The sequence below is a fragment of the Dermacentor albipictus genome, chromosome 9 (assembly GCF_038994185.2).
Source record: "Dermacentor albipictus isolate Rhodes 1998 colony chromosome 9, USDA_Dalb.pri_finalv2, whole genome shotgun sequence".
Lineage (NCBI taxonomy): Eukaryota > Metazoa > Arthropoda > Arachnida > Ixodida > Ixodidae > Dermacentor > Dermacentor albipictus.
Genome location: NC_091829.1, coordinates 115,961,976 through 115,981,289, shown reverse-complemented (window position 1 = coordinate 115,981,289; position 19,314 = coordinate 115,961,976). Strand labels below are relative to the sequence as shown.

Genomic DNA, 19,314 nt, shown 5'->3' with positions numbered 1-19,314 from the left:
ACAGAGGCGTACAAAAAAGAAGGCGCCCCCTGCAGCAGTGCAGAAAATGCTGGCAATTTTTTACGTGTATCTTTTTTTAGGTAGGTAGGACATTATAGGTAGGATATTATCCAAAATAAGAACAAGAGCTAGGTGGCACAACCCACCACCCTGTTACAAAAAGGACGCTCATGGCATCCATACATCTATCTATACGGAGTCATCAAAAAAATTGAGAGAAATAAGGAACAATAAATTCGATACAAAGGAGGGCAAAAATACCGTGAAAATTTATGAGAATACCAACAAAAAATTAGAAAGAAAAAAGTGGAAGTTTTGCCCGAAAGGCGCGGCATCGATTGCGATAGCAAATTATTAGACAGCTCTACGAAGCGAGAATAGTAGTTTTATCAACCGTATAGACTTGTAAACATTCTCTTTCTATGTGAAATAAAGGGAAGCTGAAAGGTTTTCCAGAAAAAATGAGTGAACATCTGTACATAACAGTTTTCAACCCTCCGAATTCGAATATCGTATCGAACTTGAGCGAAAAAAAGCGCAAATATATTTTATTTCGACGAAAAGTGCAGCAGCGGACACGCCCAGCTCGCGCGTCTCGTTTCCGCCTGTGATTGGTCGGTGCGCCTCGTGACGTCAACTCTGCCGCTGCCGACCGCTGCCGCTACACATGAAGCGCGGTGGCAGGTAGTTTGGTGCTGTTTTTCTGAGATGGTAATGGAAAATTTAGAGAGACTACATTTTTCTGAGGAGTTCGGCGTTACTCCCTACATGTACGGGCCGACTGCGAAGAGCCGGCCTCTCGATCAAGCAAACGATGCTGGTGCGAGCAGTGCTTTCGACGCGAACGAAATCAAAGTCTTGGGATCTCCTCGTGTTGGAAATGCTCTTTGGTTAGTATGTTTTTTGCAAAGCGATCTAGTGATCTCGCCGATCTTTCGCCGATCTAGTGAGCTCGTTTCCGGTCAAACAACTGTAGTGTTGTGTTCCTGCATGCCTCCTCGTAGAACGTAAGCGGGGATGCGATCGTCGGCATTTGTGCGCTGTCCAAAGCTGTCGGCAATCTACAAAGACGGTTTAAACGCGTGAAAAGCTTCCCGGTTCATGCAGTACGTGTAGTGACCTTCATCTGTTAACTACCACTCGCGTTGATTACCACTCACGTTGACTACCACGCACGTTGACTACCACTCTACATACACGCAGACGCACCAACAAAGGAATGCAGGGTCGATCGAAGCAGATTACGATGGCACGCACGCAGAAACAAGCGCGGACGCTGCGAAGGAACGAAGCAGAGTTGACGTCATAACACCGTGGTTTCCGGTCTCCGCTCCGCTCGCTCAGTCAAAGGGAGGCGGAGCTACAGCGCAATTTCAACCGATGATTACGTCGTTCCTAATTGAAAAAGAAACCCCAAATTTTACCTACATGGTTTATAAGGTTCCCGCATCCGTATGTGAGCGTCTTATTGAATTCGACAGACTGTTCAGCTTCCCTTTAACAAGCGTGGTGTCATGCGCCCACAGAAAAACAGCCCTTCACTCGATGACCGCGTGCGGGATGTCATCCTTGAGCTCGCGCAGACGCAAAAGCGACGCGTCGACCATGACGCAGCTCGTGCGCTAACTCAAAGCATGCTCGAAGCACGTGAGGGGTTCGGCAAGGTGCCCCTCGTCGCATGGCGGCAGTCGACGCTGAAAAGAAGAAACGCAAGCGCGCCGACGCTGCACTCGCTCAAAGGGTCAGCGAGAGTGCCGATGCCCATGAAGCCCGACGGGTCAGCGAGAGTGCCGATGCCCATGAAGCCCGACGGGTCAGCGAGAGTGCCGACGCCCACGAAGCTCGACGGGTCAGCGAGAGTGCCGACGCCCACGAAGCTCGACGGGTCAGCGAGAGTGCCGACGCCCACGAAGCTCGACGGGTCAGCGAGAGTGCCGACGCCCACGAAGCCCGACGGGTCAGCGAGAGTGCCGACGCCCACGAAGCTCGACGGGTCAGCGAGAGTGCCGACGCCCACGAAGCTCGACGGGCCAGCGAGAGTGCCGACGCCCACGAAGCTCGACGGGTCAGCGAGAGTGCCGACGCCCACGAAGCTCGACGGGTCAGCGAGAGTGCCGACGCCCACGAAGCTCGACGGGTCAGCGAGAGTGCCGACGCCCACGAAGCTCGACGGGCCAGCGAGAGTGCCGACGCCCACGAAGCTCGACGGGTCAGCGAGAGTGCCGACGCCCATGAAGCCCGACGGGTCAGCGAGAGTGCCGACGCCCACGAAGCTCGACGGGTCAGCGAGAGTGCCGACGCCCACGAAGCTCGACGGGTCAGCGAGAGTGCCGACGCCCACGAATCTCGAAGGGTCAGCGAGAGTGCTGACGTCCACGAAGCTCGACTCGCCAAAGCACGCGTCAGCAACGCCAAGAAATGCAACCGCATCTCGCGCCTCCCTCCGTCTCACCTACGCGCGCCAGCCGTGCTCGTGGCCGCACACTCGACATCTATTTTCGTGCATTCTTTTCAACTGCCGTGAATGGCGACTTCCTCGTCTCTAGCAAAGACCCTTCGTTCAGCATTTCTTTTTCTCTCTGTGTGTCTAACCCATGTAAATTATTATCTTTGGACAAGCTGAACAATCACGGTATGACGCGGAGATGTACAGCTGCCTGTGGCGATAAGCTGGCGGACTGCGGCGTTGCACTGCTATGCCTGATGACGAGGATCCCGGCCGCGGTGGCCGCATCCCGACGGCAGTGGAATGCAAAAAAAAAACGCTCGCGTGCCACTCATTGCGCGTATGGTAATCAACGACGAGGTGGTCACAATCAGAGTTGCGAAGTATGGTCTTCTATTCCTCCTCAATACCATCCTCGATAGTGGAAATCCCCACTAACCCCATTCCGTTTACCTCTCTGAATGGGGAGAGTTGGATGATTCCCACTCCTGGAGCCGCTGAGCTGGATGCGTTTCGCTCCTCCGATTCCAGTAAATGAAACACTTTCTCGTTATTCCAGTCCCATTCTATTCCGCTGACTTCAAAATGTGGAATTATTTTAGAGTTATTCCAACTCTGAAGTTTCCACTCCACAATTTTGGTCAAAACTAATCCCCCGCTACGACACGTCTCAGAATCAGGTCATGGTTTTGGCACGTAAAACTGGAGAATATAAATTGAATTAGACAGCAAGATCGTATAAGAAAGTTACAGCTAAATGCACTAATCATCTATAACAGTTCCTGCATCAAAACATTTTTTGAAGTCATTCCTTCCTTCGCTGCTTTTCTTGTGCCGCTTTTTTTTTACTTTGGTCGTTTGAGTTCATTAGTTTTCGTAATTCGGATAGCCTGGCTCTTCAGTGACCTATTTCCAAAGGATCTCATAACTGAACAAACAGAACAGTGAACGTTAGCCTTCAAGTTCCATGGCGATAAGCCTGTACTGCGGTCCATGCAGGACTTCACGGATTACAGCGGCGTGCCGGAGACAACGGCGGAATAGTCCTCCGCGAGCGAAGAGACCGAGACGCGAATCAATCCCCGCGGGTGGCGTACGGCGAAGGGAAGATTGAAAAAGAACAAATTTACTCCTAAGCCGGCGCCAGCTGGCGACCATCGCCTTCGCCGCTGCTCTTGGAGAAATATTTGCTTAAGCGATCGTCCCATCTTGCCTAAGAGGGCGACGAACGTTGCGCCGCGGACGTTGAACTTTTAAGTCCGACAGCACTCTCTACTTTCGTGTATTTCGTTTTCTACCATCTGTTTTCCCCATCCCAATACCGATATCGAGGAACGCCGGGGTGCTAGGCTGCTTTGTAGTCTTTTCCTTCTAACGTCATGTTATTTATAATGTCATGTATGAACATTGTCGTCTGTAATGAAAAGCGTGCTACTGAAAAGTGCGTTGTTTTCCTTAAGTCCGTATTAAGTCTCCTCAATTGTATGTGTCTGTGTGTGTTTGTATGGCGAAAGAAAGGGAGTATGGCAGGGCTTTTTGCAGTCTGATAGACACGACAAATTTCGAGGCTAAAGATAATTTGTGGGTCGTATTTATGCGTGCTCGCGCACGCCACTCGCAACATTCTACTTAAAATGCACCCTCTGCCCTATGCCTCATATCCACAAACCCACATCGTCCTACGAAATCCCGTGTATCGATCCGTACAATATGCCACACTCAATTCCTTGTTTTGCACTGTGGCTGGATCAGTGGAATTGTGCTGTCACTCACTAAGGAAGCCAGCCTGTGCGTGGACCTGAGCGGGATAGTGACGGCTCAAGAACCGACTACGACGGCAGCTTTCCAGTCTGGCGCATGGCGTGGTCTCCACCACTGGCCAGGAATACTCCGACCTCGTCGCCGCCACCACAATAAACGTGATGCTACAGGAGCCCCCACCTATCGTTAACTGAGAGGGATTGTGTTAAATAAAATATCAATAAGGTTATTTTGTTAGAGGAAACATGAGTTTGTTAGTGAGTTATGACATTCATGGGTTTGTTATCTAAAGAAAGTGGTAAGAAAAGTGCGAATGCCGGAAGAAATGGGTAACTGATAAAAATGAAGATACGAGGCAGGACTACGAGGGCTATGTAGTAAATTTGCAAGAGTTAACATCCAATATAGGTGGATATACATACGATAAGTACGGTGCATGTCAGAATCGTTGTGGCTTACGGTGGCGGTCGTGCTTTGTAGTGCGGTTACGTAGTCTCCGTGTTGGGCGGCTTGCTAATGGGGAGTGATACGATGACGTAAGACGCAAATTGATTCATATAAGTACTTTCAGATGGCCTATCTTGTGCATATCTAACATATCGATCATTTGTCGTTTCGCGACAATGTGCATATATATATATATACATATATATATATATATATATATATATATATATATATCTATATATATATATATATATATATATATATATATATATATATATATATTATGACGACGAAATAGGTGAAAAACATGAAGTAGGTGACAGCGGCGCTTGTCCTGTGTCTACCATCATCTGTCGTGCCATTTCACTATTTTCTTGTTTTTTGTGTGCTTTTAAATCATGTTAGGGTTTGGTAAACACGTCGTAAACTTTGGAAGTCATGCAAAGCTCGCCATTCTCGAGGTGACAAGGTTTCTCTGCTCTTTCACAAATTGGGATCAATAATGGATGCTATGGGCCGAGATCGAAGGCAGGTGGGTGATTGTCACATGACTGCTGTGGGAAGCTGCTGTTAAATATAATTTTAGCGCATGACATAGGCCAAACATAGCACAGGTTACACTGTGTTTTAACGCTAGAAATATGGTGACAAAAAATTGACGAATTCGAAGATTTGCTTTTTTTTTGTACTCATCTGACGTGGTGGTGGTAACGAAATCCTGGCTTCGATCCTCTATTCAAGATTGAGAATTTGTGCCTACGTTCTGCACACACTTTCGTAATGATCGCGACAGTCGCAGTGGTAGTGTGGCGATTGCTGTTAACGCACACATGTGGTCTCGAAAGGACATCGGAGTTTCTAACCATGAGAGTGTATGTTGTACAATTAAACTCAATTACACTACAGTAGTTACAGAGGCGATTTACAGGTGGCATTGCGCATCAAATGATTACCTATACGAACTAGAATTATGACTTGTTTCGCTCAGCGGTTTAATTAAGAAATAATGTCGTTTTAACGGTGGCCTTTTATTTACTTGGCATCAACTGTAATAATCTAGCTGTTGGAAATGAAAACGTTAGTAGTAGTTTGTGATCAGCTTTTGAATATCATTTCAGTTTTTCTTCACAGCAGTATGTGACGGGGATGACTCGCCCCCAATGGAATGTACGAGCTGTGATTCATCCCACTTTTGTGGCCTGTTAATCATCCGAAATCAGCGTTGAAGAAGGTTTTTCAGATCACGAGATGATTTTGCTTACTTTTTTCCATCTCTTTAAACAAACGATCCAGAGGGATGCTTCATCGTGCAGCATTGCGAAAGATTACAGCAGAGTTGATAACGTAAGCATTCTTTATTTTTTAGGAAATATTCTCCGAAGGTTTTTCAAGTGGAGCTTCAGGGGTTTTAAATACTTTATGGTTAACGTTGACAAACGGGATTGCGCACACTGAAGATTTTTTATTCAAACAAGGATGAGAAGAACAAAGATAAAAACGGTCATGCATTACTTGCAGAATTATCCACCTGGAAAGGCATCTCAAAGGAAAGTGCAAGAAGAAATCCCCTGCCATGATTGATCTCTCTCATCAATTAAAAGCAGCAATCAAGAGGGTGAGAGATATTTTTCTCACACCCTATCAAATATAAAGACGCAGCCTCAAAAGTGCTGGTGGTAAATATAAAAACCAGCCAGCACACTTATTAAATTTGAAGTATCGAACCCTGTTGTTGACGATGCACAACGTCCTCTTATCACTAACCACCTTAACGCCTAATCTCAATCAGTATTCAATGGCATGCCAGACACGCCCGTCGAAGAGCCCGATTCAGTGATACCAGAGTTAGTAATAGCAAAATTAGATATCATCAATCTTTCTTTGTAACTTGTCGTAAAAAAATCACCAGGTTGACAAACATTTTGTGAAATTCACAATGGCGGAAGCGAATAACTTGTGGACGCATACAGGCCGGTATCTTTAACGAGGCACTGCTGTAAGATAATGGAGCATATTATCATACGGCCTTAATGGAATATATAGAATGCAGTAATATTCTATTTTCTGGGCAACACTGATTTAAGAAGGGTCTCCCTCTACGGTGACTCAGCCCCTCGCAATAACGCACAATTTTGCCTAAGAGAGAGATGAAGCAAGGACAGGAAACGCAGGGAGGTCAACCAGAAAAGCACCCGGTTTGCTACCCTGCACTGGGGGTGGGGGAAAGGGGAATTTTGTAAAATTCACAACGGCGGAAGCAAACAACTTGTGGACGCCTCCAAGTAGACGTAATATTTGCAGAGTTCGCCAATGCGTTCGGCCTCCGCTTACACAGCAAGTGATCGGGAAGCTTAAACCTGTAGGCGTACACTCTATAATTACTTCTTGTATCGCGGCTTATCTGTCGAACCGTACACTCTCTGTAACAGTAAATAATGTCAACTCAGACTTTTTACAAGTTGCATCTGGAGTTCGAAAAGGCTCTGTTCCTAGTCCATTACTCTTTTTGATATACGTAAACGACGTTTATTCCTGTTTCCTAACTGGCATGACAATAAGGCGTTTCGCAGACGACTGCGTTATTTAGCCAAAAATGCAAGTAATGAAGAATCAGTTAAAACTAAGCGCATAGCTGGGTGATACTTCACGATGGTGTGAAACGTCGGCGATGGCAATTTTTCAACGACGGGGCCTGTGACTATAACCAAAATAAAGTAGCCCCTTGGTCTTTATTACAGCTTAAATAATTATCTGGTAAAACGGGTAGACACTGTTAAATATCTCCAGATAACTATTACCCAATCAATTAAGTGGGACGCTCACATTAATCCGATTTGGGCAGCAGCCTTCAAGAAATTAGAGATTTTGTATGGGAAGTGTGTCCTCGCATGCAGTGGCGTAGCCAGAAACTTCGTTCGGGAGGGGGGGGGGGGGGGGGGGAGGCGCTCACGTTTCAGCTCGGCCTCCTCGTTATGGAATTTGTCGAGGAATCAAATACACGAATATTAACTGCATTGCCATTGTTAAAGATGCTACGAACGAATTGCGAACCTCAAATATACGTAAAAGTCTCCAATAAATCTACGTATCTAAGAAAAAGTCAATGTTTATATTGCGTCAAGCAAGGCAAATAAACATATTGCGCAATCACATTCATAGAATCCTAAGGCTCGCCCCCCCCCCCCCCCCCTCCTTCCTCTACTCCCCCTGACTATCTCGCGCGACGAAAGGCGGCGCCCATCCTCCTCGCTTTGCTCCCTTGCGCACACAAGACTGTGAGCCGCCATCGTCGGCTCAACCATTCCGCCACCTCCCCCGACGCTTTTACTCGCGCACACAGCATGCGGCACGCGGCCATGATGTTGTCGCCCTTAGACTTCATACGGAGCATGAGGGTGACGGTGACGGCAAGAATGCGCCTTCAGTGTCAACATAATTGCTATCGCAATAATGTAGCAAGACTATCCTGCAAGTGAAGCGTCCCACGGCTCGTCACTTTTCGCAAAAGAAGAAGTAACAAAATCGAACTTTCACCATCCGACAATTCATTGTGCCGCAAACAACATATTATTTTTTTCTGGGCCGGGGGACGCATAATAAAGAAACCCGAGCGTGTTGGCCACAACCGAATGCCTACTTTGGGTACCTAATGTGACTACTGAAGTCATATCGAAGAAAACGTGAAACGCTTTGCCCACAGAGAACCATACGCATAGTGCTCGCTATACTACGCCGGCGAGTCAAGACGTTTAGCAGAGGTTGCCCCCAAGCGAGCGCGTTGCAATCCGTCGAGGCCCTACAGTGATGTCGGCGAGCGACCATTGTTTCTTTCTCTCGACTGCTAGCCGAAAAGCGTGTAAAACTCTGCCAGGCGAAAATGCACTCGGCCACAGAAAAACGAACTCGCACCAAAGTACGTCGCGCGGTGGTCCGTGCAACACGGGAAAAACGCATGCGCTCTGGCTGGCTCTGGCAACCCGCGAGTAGCGAGAACAAGAAAACTGAAGAAGCTCAATGTGTCCTCGCGAATAAAAGCCAAAGTTCAAATATATATATATATATGTGTGCGTGTGTGTGTGTGTGTGTGTGTGTGTGTGTGTGTGTGTGTGTGTGTGTGTGTGTGTGTGTGTGTGTGTGTGTGTGTGTGTGTGTGTGTGTGTGTGTGTGTGTGTGTGTGTGTGTGCGTAAGAACGTAGTTCTTACACACACACACATTCTTCACATTCACACATTCTTCACACACATATTCTTCTCTGTGATACGACGGCACAACTGAACCACCACAACTCTTCGTCTCTTCGCACCAAGCTGCGTGTGTTGTCAGCTTGTCTGACATTGTGTTGATTTGGCTTGTCTAGTTGAATATTCCGATGTACGCCTTTGGAAAAGTCAATGCAGCTTTAGCGTCAAAAGTTTATAACAACATCAGGCCCGCAAAGTTCCGGAATTGAATATCTAAAGAACGACTTTGGAAATGTCAATGCACATTGCGCATCAAACGTTTGAGATCTTGATACCCATTAAGTTTCAGAATTGAAATCCATGCGCTCCGTAGATTCCACGTCCTGCGCGAGGTGCCGCTACGAGCCCGCTCGCCATCGAAACGCCCTTGAAACTTTGTGCTCGGACGGGGCTGCTTACGTTATGTGACTTCCGGTGCATGGTTGATGCCACGAAATCCAGTCCGAGTTCGCAATGTTCGCGCTGAAATGAGATTCTAGACGAAATCCAGAATTATTTCCGGCGCCGGGGGTTGTTTTGGTCGGCGGTGCATGACAGCACGATAAAATTGGAGGGGGGGGGGGGGGGGTGGAGCCCCATAAGCCCCCTCCCCTGGCTACGCCCCTATTCGCATGTCAAGTGAACGTCATGTACGTCTGAGACCATGCACTGAGACCCAGCCTAGAATGCGGTCGCGTAGTCTCGATCCCCCATAAGCAGTATCTCATAAACGAGCCATAGAAAATTCAAAATAAGGCTCTTAGTTTTGAGTAGTCCAACTAGTCGAGGTAGGAGAGTGTCACTGCCCTCTGAATGCAAGAAGGTATAGGTACTTTAATTTACGACGGCACGTTCCTTTATTGAAGTTCTTGCACTGGCTTTTTAATAACCATGTCAAAATCAATAAAGAAAAGCACCTCAGCCCCCTGCGCGCCGGTCCAGTTGAACGAACTCTGAAAAATGTTTCGTGCATGTCATCATTTCCTTTTTTTTTTTCTGCACATGGAACTCGCGTTTCACGCATTCGTTTCGTTTCTCCTAGGTATGGGCTTTGTACCTTTTGTATAGTCACTCCTTTATGACCCTGGCCAACTATGATATACAATAAATAAGTAACCTATTAATTAGTAAGTAAATAAATAAAAAGCAGGTTAACGGTCACTCAGTTGTTTTATCTGACGTGTGCTTTGTGACTGCCCTAAGTACGTGGAAGAGCGTGATAGGTTGGTCAAGGACCTTACGCGTCTCGACAGCGCACCGTTGTCAGAGGACGTTATTTTAGGCCCTTGGCCAGACGCTCAGTCGAGTTTGAAGGCCATCAAGGCATTACTGAACTTTTTAAAAATTACGGGCCTGGATTGCAGACTTTCAGCATGCCAAATTGCTTGCCATATGTTCTACATCTTCCTTCTATCGTCATCGTCACCCATCATGCACCTCTTTCTTCCCTCTTTCTTTCCCTCTTCCCCTTCCGCCAATGCCGAGTAGCTGGCTAGAGGAATATACCTCAGGCCGACCTCTCGGCATTTCGTGTCATTAAACTTCTTTCTCTCTCTTATCTGACGGAAATGGCTTAGCATTAACCCTTCGCGTTGAATTTCTTAGCATTGCCCCTTTGTTCCACTTTCAATTTTGCTCGAATCGCGTACCTTAACTTTAGCACGTTTACATTGCCGCAGATACACGTATTTTATTAGGCTGAAGTGGCATGCGTTAGGTGTCGTTAAGGAGCCTTGTAGCGTCCTACGGGCGTCTTGTCGGTTACTTTCATTTCATTTCATTTCACTTATTGTACCCCTCAAGGCCAAGGGCATTACAGAGGGGGGGGGGGGGTAAATACAAAAAGAATACAAAGACAGTTGGTTACATGAGTGTTTAAATGGCACCTGTATATACAATATTAGCTAAGGCTTCACGGAACTGTTCATAATTAATAAGGCCTACAACTTCGGCGGGAAGATGGTTCCAGTCACGCGAGGTTCGCGGCAGGAATGATTGTGAAAGACTTTTAGTGTTGCACGACAAAATACCAACTTTGTACTGATGATCAATGCGACGGGATACATAAATTGGATGGGGGATGAGGTGATCTCGTAGAGTATGGTGATGGTACAACTTGTGGAAGAGGGCAATGCGAGACACTTTTCTGCGAGATGCCAGCGATGGGAGGCAAAGATTAGATTTCATGTTAGTTATACTCGCTGTGCGGTTGTAGTTAGCAAGAATAAAACGTACAGAGTTATTTTGAACCATCTCGAGGTCAGTGATTAGGTTTTCATGAGCAGGGTCCCATACCGGAGTCGCGTATTCGAGTTTGGGTCGTATTAATGTTTTATATAACAAAAGTTTTAAGGCTTGCTAAGGGTTAACGTGAACGCATTTCTTTCGGATCTATCAATCGATCGACCATTAGGACTGTTATCTGTGCTAGACATGTCTGAACCTGTCAAACCAAACAGGCAATCTGCCGAGTCTGCCGTAGCACATAAAAGCAGGGGGGGGGGGACACTCCCCGGTTCCGGTGGCACAGGAAATTGGCGCCATCTCTGTAACGGGCGACGCGAAAATCCGTTTCCCTTGCATGGCCTCGTACATCGTCGCGCGCACGCGCGCCGATCCAGGTGGCCAAGCCCTTCCCCCCGCTCCACTCCTCTCCCTACGCCCTCTCTCGTAACACCCTCTCAACTCCCTCACCTTAGACTGTCTACGCGCCCGCGCCGCCGTGCCATCCCCGCCGGCCCGGCTGCTGCTTAGACCGCTACGTAACGCTTTATTTTTGTTATCTACTGTCATCGAGATGCGTGCGCTGCTGTGCGTTGACCGACGTGGCTAGTTTCGTCAGTTCTGTGGTCCTCGGTTGCTGTGTGCTTGTGCTCCGCGATGTTTCACCCGTTTCACGACTCCTACCGCTCGTGCATCGTGCAGTGGTGCACAAATACCTCAAAAACAAGTTCTGCAAGGTTGTCCCGGGTGCCTAAAGACAGCAGGTGAGCGCTCAGACCCAAGGACATCAGAAGGCTCATGTACACGAACACAGCCCTGTCCATTTGTGTACTCCATGAGGCTCCGGACGTCGTTGCGCCTTGATTGTGCTACACTTGCCTCTTCCCGGTAGAGAAGGCTGACAAATAGATGTTCCTCCTCATTGACACCTGGGGTGCGACCTTGTACGCGTTCCAAAATAGAACGGAGGCGGTCCGTTCTTTACGTCACGTAATAGGCGGCATGTTCCGTTCCGTTCGTCCGATAGCAGGCGACACGGAATGATTGACAGCAGATATCACGTCACAATTGACGTTGTGGCGTACGGCACGGTTCAAATTGACGAATCGTATATGGCTCGGTGGAACGAACCGCCTCCGTTCTATTTTGGAACGCGTACAAGATCGCACCCCTGGTCTGTGACTTGTGTTTTTCTGTGCCAAGTCTCATTCTGCAACTTCAGTAACTTGCCCAGCTTTCCATACCGCCCTCAGTGCTTTTTCTGTGTATCGCGTTCTACAAACCAACTAACAGCTGAAAAATTACTGTTAGTGTTTGTGTACTATCTCAGTAACGCCCGATGGGAAAACCGCGCGAACAACCTTCATGTGTAGGCATGATACGCTTTTTTTCCTCTGGAAAGCATGAGCATTGCAAGTGTCCTGCATGCAGATTTTTGCAGTTCGTGTTTATTATACAAGGGAGAGGCCAGTAGGTACGACTTAGTGCATTAAGTGACGTCATTTTATTGCTAAGCATTGCATTCGGGTAGAAAGAAAAGTCGTGTTGGCTTGTTTTACCTGGTCTTTGATTGAGGAATAAGCCTTTCTGCGAATGTTTTCTATGTGTTGCTGCAAAAGCCGACTATCTTTTGTTCGCCTTGCCACCGTTACTCAAGTTGTGGCCAAGTGCAAAATGTGATAATGTGTGTTTCAGTTTTTAGTACAATGTTATTTTTTTCTGCCATGTTTTTTCAATTTGTTCAGCAGTAATGAACATGTCAAGCATTTCATATACTTTCGTGCAGATTTATAAGTAAGCTTTCTTTCGGTATGGCTCTCAATCAAACCATGTTAGCATTTTATTCTATCTTACAGGTATTTTGCGTGTCATTGTTTTTGCCATTACTAGTGAGTTTTCCCTTTTTATAGTTGTCATGACTATGTCATACACGTCGTCCAATTTTGTGCAATATCTTAGTGCACATATCAGGAGCTCGTCTACATTTAGGTCTTGAGGACGTTATATAAAAATCTTGTTTTTATATGTGTGTACATGAAATGGCTTTGCGTTTTCTAGCGCTTTCTTTTGTTATTTCACCATCTGTGAACTTTTGTCTTTAGTACTCTTGTATATGTCATGCACCTCTCACTTTTGCTCGTTTTTTGAGCGTGTATCACACCACGTTGTAAGAAAAATCGCTTTTCGGAAACGAAGTCAATAAAGCGAGACTAAACATCTGTTGTGCTGGAAGTGGAATCTTTTTTTATGTTCCGGCACATGCTGGTATAATATATGTATGGGCAAGACTGCGTGCCTGCCAACGCATAGCCCACGGCGCACCACGCGCCAGCTCGCAAGCAATGCCAATGCGTGGCGTAGCGCGCGCATTGCTTGCGAGCTGGCGCGTGGCACGCGGTAACAAGCGCGCAATAAAAAAGAAGAAAAAACACGCCGCTTACGGGTAAAAACAAAAAAAGTGAGCGGCGCGCGCGGCATGGGGGAAAGGGAGTGGAGCGGGTCGGCATAATAAAAACAAAAAGAAAAAAAACGTTTGGGAGAGGAGGTGCCGCGCCGCTGCTGTTGCCATGACAACGTAAACAATCATGTGCGCCGCCATTTTGCTTAATGCGTCGCCCATTGGTTAGGGCCGTAACTGAAGGGGACCTTGGCGCTAGCGTCGAAAGAGCGTCTGCTCGAAAACGGCCAATGGGATGTATACGAAGTGTCCGCCCCCTGATAAAAGCGCGATTTCCTCCTCTCCCCTGATGGCCTGCCTGCTGTGAATGCGAAAGCGGACGTCATGCACCACCTGTATTCCTATTGGTTCCTATGATGTGATGTCACACCACCTATCTCCATCCTTCGCACACTCTCATTTCATCCCCTCTCTCGTGGCTCCTTTCAACTTGTGACGTCACACACTTCCCGCCTCTTTTTCACCATTTCCCTCTCTTCTACCCCACACGGCAACCAACGGATGCCGCCAGCCTTTCGTTCGCGCAAGCGTCCTAGTGCTGGCACATTGAAACGCGTGCGTCTTGCCACAGGCAGCACAATGCGCTGTCATCGACATGGCCACATTTGCGGGTATCTTTGCCACCGCGGCAAGCGATTCGCCATCAGCTGGAATTACGGCGGCTGCGATCAGCGATGCCGGGAGAGGGGGCACATCTCCTTTCAGCGTTCGTGTACGCGTATGAATAGGCCGCATCTCATTGCTTTTCTCCCCGATCGGCGGCATGCCACGAAAAAGAGCTCCAAGACCCATTCACTCTGGGGCAGTAAAAAGTGGCTGCTCAGCCATCTTCGCAGCAGGCGTTTTAGCGCCTGCGGCGTGCCACGCACGTTTTTACGAATAGTGTCCGCCCACCTGTGCAACTGACACTACAAGTGCCGCTCAACACGCATTCGTGGCCAAGAAGAATTTTCCGAGTGACGTCGCTTACGTGCTGAAGGGCAGCAGCGAGCAGTGACTGGCTCAGATGAAGTTCAGCACTCGGCTCTGACCAGCGGAACGTCAGCATTGACCTTCGATTGCTGCGACAACAATTACTTCTAGAACCACTTCGTTAATGGCTCTTTCGGTGACGTCAGCGCTATTCGTTGCGGTTCAAATCGGGTGGTCAGTATAGACGGTCTAAGAAGAAATAAACTGACATCATTCATTGCTCCACCAGTACTGTATTGCCTTTATTCAGTTCAAAGATTAAACCACAAATTCATTCATGGACCTGACGTAGTTGCTTAGTGGCTATGGTGTTGGGCTGCTAAGCACGAGGTCGCGGGATCGGATCCCGGCCACAGCGGCTGCATTTCGATGGGGGTGAAATTTGAAAACACGCGTGTACTTATATTTAGGTGCACGTTAAAGAACCCCAGGTAGTCGAAATTTCCGGAGGCCGCCACTACAGCGTGCCTCACAATCAGAAATTAGTCTTGGCATGCAGAACCCCATAATTTATTTTATTATTCAAATTGATTCATGCACCTTCAAAAATATTTAAAGCCGTAAGGAGGATGTCTTCCGAGCCTTGCCACTGCATCCGTATCTTTTTTTCAGCAATACGGGGACCAGTCAGCGAGATAATAATGTTATTATCATGCTTAGAGAATCATCTTTTATATCATTCATAGTGAAGAGGAATGGCTGGTTCTGCAGCCGCATCCCAGTCGTCCGGGAGACGCGAGGTCGAGATTGCCTGGTTGAAAAACGCTGCGCTTCCGGCGGCTCTCGTGTCGTGTCCTTTGCTCGCTTTAGATTTTGCTGGAGGTTGCAGTGGTTTTCGACTCCTCTGGAATCACGCAGCCGAACTGCCATCTGTCATGTCTGACGACGCCAGTCACACATCCTCACTGGTTTCGCCAGCCATCATGTGTGCCTGTGCCCAGCGTCAACACGATCCTGACATCTTCTGCGTCACCAATGAGGAAGAGGTTAAAGATTGGCTGGAAACGTATGAGTGCGAGCGCCACCAACAAATGGGACAATCCCTTAAAGCTCAACAACGCGATCTTCTATTTATCGGGCGTCGCCAAACTGTCGTTTAAAAACCACAACGCCGATCTCCGCACGTGGGCTAGTTTCAAAACCAGCATCGCAGAAGTTTTTGGCCGCCCTGAGGTGCGCAAGCTTCGCGCTGAACAGCGCCTACGAAGGCGTTCCCAGCAAACTTATGAAACCTCCACAAGCTGTATAGAGGACATCGTCGAGCTCTGCCTGCGTGTCACCCCGACGACGGCGGAGGCGGACAAGGTGCGTCGCATCATGAAAAAAATTTCCAACGATGTTTGGTGTCTACAAAAACCTGGCACTGTTTCCCAGGTCACTGAGCTGTGCCCGAGTTTCCAACTCATGCTGCATGTACTGCTGCGTTGTGATTAACGGCCTCCTCTACATCGTCGAATTTTCGGCGCTGTATTGTTGTTCTCGGGATCTTACTTTGCGTTGGGACTTACTTTCCGCTGTTAACGCCGTCATCGACTGTTCTCGCGCTGAAATTAAATTTCAAACGCTTTGCGACGCCCCGTTTTTCTTGACACTCGTGAAGCTAAAAACAACGTTTCCGAAGACGTTGAAATACCACCGCATGCCTCTGACCTTGCCATGGTGTCCTGCAACATCGTTGCTGACGCACTTTTTGCGCCATCTGCAACCTTCGTTCATCACAAATGTTCCCCGCTGCCTTTTGCTCTTTTAGAAGTTTGTGACGGCATCAGCAGGCTGCTCCTCTCCAACCAGTTGTCATGTCCCATCACTTTGCTTCGCGGAGAGTGCGATGTCTGTGTCCAGTGTGTAGACCCTGCTGCCATCATTGGCATGTTAACTGGCTCCGTCACCACTCATCAGGTCGCCGGAGTGACCTGTAAGCCCGCGCAAGAGTCGACTCCTAAACAGGCAGATCGCCGGCACTTTGACTGTTTCCCAACGCACTCAGCTTCTACGCCTTCTCGACAAGTTCCCTTACTCTTTCGACTTCCAACATGCTTTTCGGGCCACACATCATCTGTTTGTCGCCGCATCGATACGGATACCAATACACCACTGCAACAAAGACCATATCGTGTTCCGCGACAGAGTGCTGCGTTGTCTACGACGAAGTAACTGATATGCTCAAGCGCGGCGTCATTTTGCCTTCCAATAGCCCCTGGTCATCCCCAGTTGTTCTTCTTAAAAAGGATGAATCCATTCGTTTCTGTGTCGAATACCGTCGACTTCACAAATTAACTCGTAGAGATATTTACCCTCTACTGAGAATTTCCCATGTGATTTACTGGCTCGAAGGCGCCGAAATAATTCCTTGGCACCAGACGACTAACCTTAAACAACTTTCGTCACACCAGATGGCTTATATGAATTTTCGGTTATGCCTTTGGGGCTTTGCAACGCCTCCGCAACGTTTCAGCGTCTGGTGGAAAATCTTTTGCCTGGTCTCAAATAGAAAACGTCCCTGTGCTCCTTAGACGATGTGCTTATTTTTACAGCGAAAGCTGTATATGACCAACCTTCGGTAATTTTTTTCGACGTCCGGCAACAGAAACGGACTTAGCGATTCCTAACCAACCCCTACGGGCGCAGCGCGGCGGCGCAGATGTCAAAATCGGAGCAGCTTAAAACGCTCGCCGTCAACGATAGCGTGAAATCAAGGTTATCGCAGTATATAAGCAGGAGAGGTATCGACACTAAAAACAGCAGCGTTATCGATGGGGCGAACACGTATAGTTCATACACCACAAGAAACACAAGCGTACGAGGAGCGCCGGAGGGAACAGCAAACGACCACCGACGAAGAACGACCACCGACAATCGCGTGCCCGGGCACCTCCGAACGAGCAATGACGCCAGACTCGCATTGCAAAAAAATTACACTCTGTGAAGATTTGAAACCATTCCACTATGTGAAAATGGCATGGCAGCGAAAGCACTTTGCTTTTCGTTTGAGAGCTTTGACTGTCGTCAGGTTTCGCTGCCGTTCCCATCTTCACAGAGCGGAATAGTTGTCATTTTTTTTTCACCCGACTTTCCCACCCATCTCTGTAGGCTAGAGGAAGTGCTACAGTGCCAAACTGACGGCGGCCTTCAGCTCAACCTGAAGAAATGCCACTTTGGCACAAGTCAGTTCACCATCCTTGGCCATGTGGCATGTAAAGATGGTACTGTACCTGACGCCTACAATCTCTGTGTGGTTGCTGATTTTCCCAAATCATCCTTCATAAAAGAACTTCACAGGTTCTTTGGCCTCTGTTCTTACTCCCGCCGCCTCATTCGGAATTCTGCGTCTATCACAACTCCCTCAAATCAGCTTCTAGGGACCGACTGGAAAAATTACGCCAGGTCGTCCACCTGTGACGATGTCTTCCAAAGGTTGCGCTGTCTGTTAACCTCGCCGCTGACACTGCGCCACTTCAGCCCTACAGCTCGGACCGATGTACACACAGACGCCAGCGGTATTGCACTCGTCGCTGCGCTCCCGCAGCGCAAATCTGCATTAGCCGAGAACGTCGGAGCATACTCAAGCCGCGCCCTCACAAAAGCAGACACGAATTATTCCATTCTGGAGAAGGAATATTTGGCCGTATTCTGGGGATTTCGTAAGTTTCGACCATAGCTCTATGGCCGCTTCTTCGATGTTGATACAGACCAGCATGTGCTTTGTTGGCTGTCCACGTTGAAGGACCTCTCCTGCCAATTAGCTCGCTGGACTTTGCGGTTGCAAGGTGATAACATGCGCGTTGTCGGCAGGTATGGCCGCCGACATACTGATGCCGATGCGCCTTCAAGTTTGCCCGTGTCAACCGAAAGCGCTACCTCCCTGTCTGCCGTTGACAAAGTACTTTCGTTTCCAGCAGGCTGCGACATGGCTTCGGCGCAACGTAAGGATGACTGAATTAGCGCTCTTCTCCGCTTGCTTTCAAACCCATCGACTCATACTCCACCTTCTCGAGCTTTGCGGCATCAAGTTTTTCACTTCCAGATGCGGCATGGCGTTCTCTGTCGCCGGAACTTCCTGTCTGTTGGCCGCAAGTGGCTCCTGGTCATACCTCGAAATCTTCGCGGTGAAGTATGTTCTGCCCTACACGGTCATACACATTGTGCACATGTGGGTGATTTCAAGACGTACGCCCGGTTTCGCTCCAGGTTTTATTGGCGTGGCATGTACACCTTTGTGTGCAAGTACATTCGATCGCGCGCTCAGTGCCAATGCCGCAAGGTTCCTGCTCCGCGTGTTTCTGTTTCACTCCAGCATTTCCCGTGCAGTGCCAGGCCATTCGATTGCATTGGCATTGAGGTGTAGAGGCCCCATCGGATCACGGCTTCCGGAAACGCTGCATAGTCATCGCCATCGATCACGTCCCACCATACGCGGAAACAGCCTTTCTCCCTGCTGCTGCAGCCCGTAATGTAACATCCTTTCTCCTGCAAAACTTTCTTCTCCGTCAGCCCTTTCCGGAACTCCTCCCTCCCTGCAATGCCGAAGCCTACCTTCCCCCCCCCCCCACCCCACGTAATGTTTCCTTGCCAGAGTTTTGTCACCCGCATCACTTGAGGTTTCTCTTGACTTGCCTCGACCTTTTCACTTGAAATTTTATTGTGGCTAATAGCTCATTGCAACATTGTTGGTGCGGACGTGCACGGATTTCAATTGATACTTTCTTTTATTGTCTGCAAATGCTGACAATAGGAGAATAAGCGCAATAGAAGTACAAGCGGTGGCTGTCTCATTCGTATTTTCTCA

General features: G+C 48.2%; 2 protein-coding genes across 2 annotated transcripts in view; one reads left to right on the top strand and one right to left on the bottom strand.

Moving 5' to 3' along the window:
- LOC135913576 (GTP-binding protein Di-Ras2) overlaps positions 1–19,314 on the top strand; it is a 432,585-nt gene that overhangs the window by 85,828 nt on the left and 327,443 nt on the right. The gene's annotated exons all lie outside the window — the stretch shown is intronic.
- Positions 1,628–17,715, bottom strand: LOC139050185 (uncharacterized). The gene is made up of 2 exons (XM_070526392.1): positions 17,650–17,715; positions 1,628–2,452 (listed from the first exon to the last, which is right to left on the bottom strand). Exons 1-2 carry the CDS (start codon positions 17,713–17,715, stop codon positions 1,628–1,630), a joined length of 891 nt encoding a protein of 296 aa, XP_070382493.1.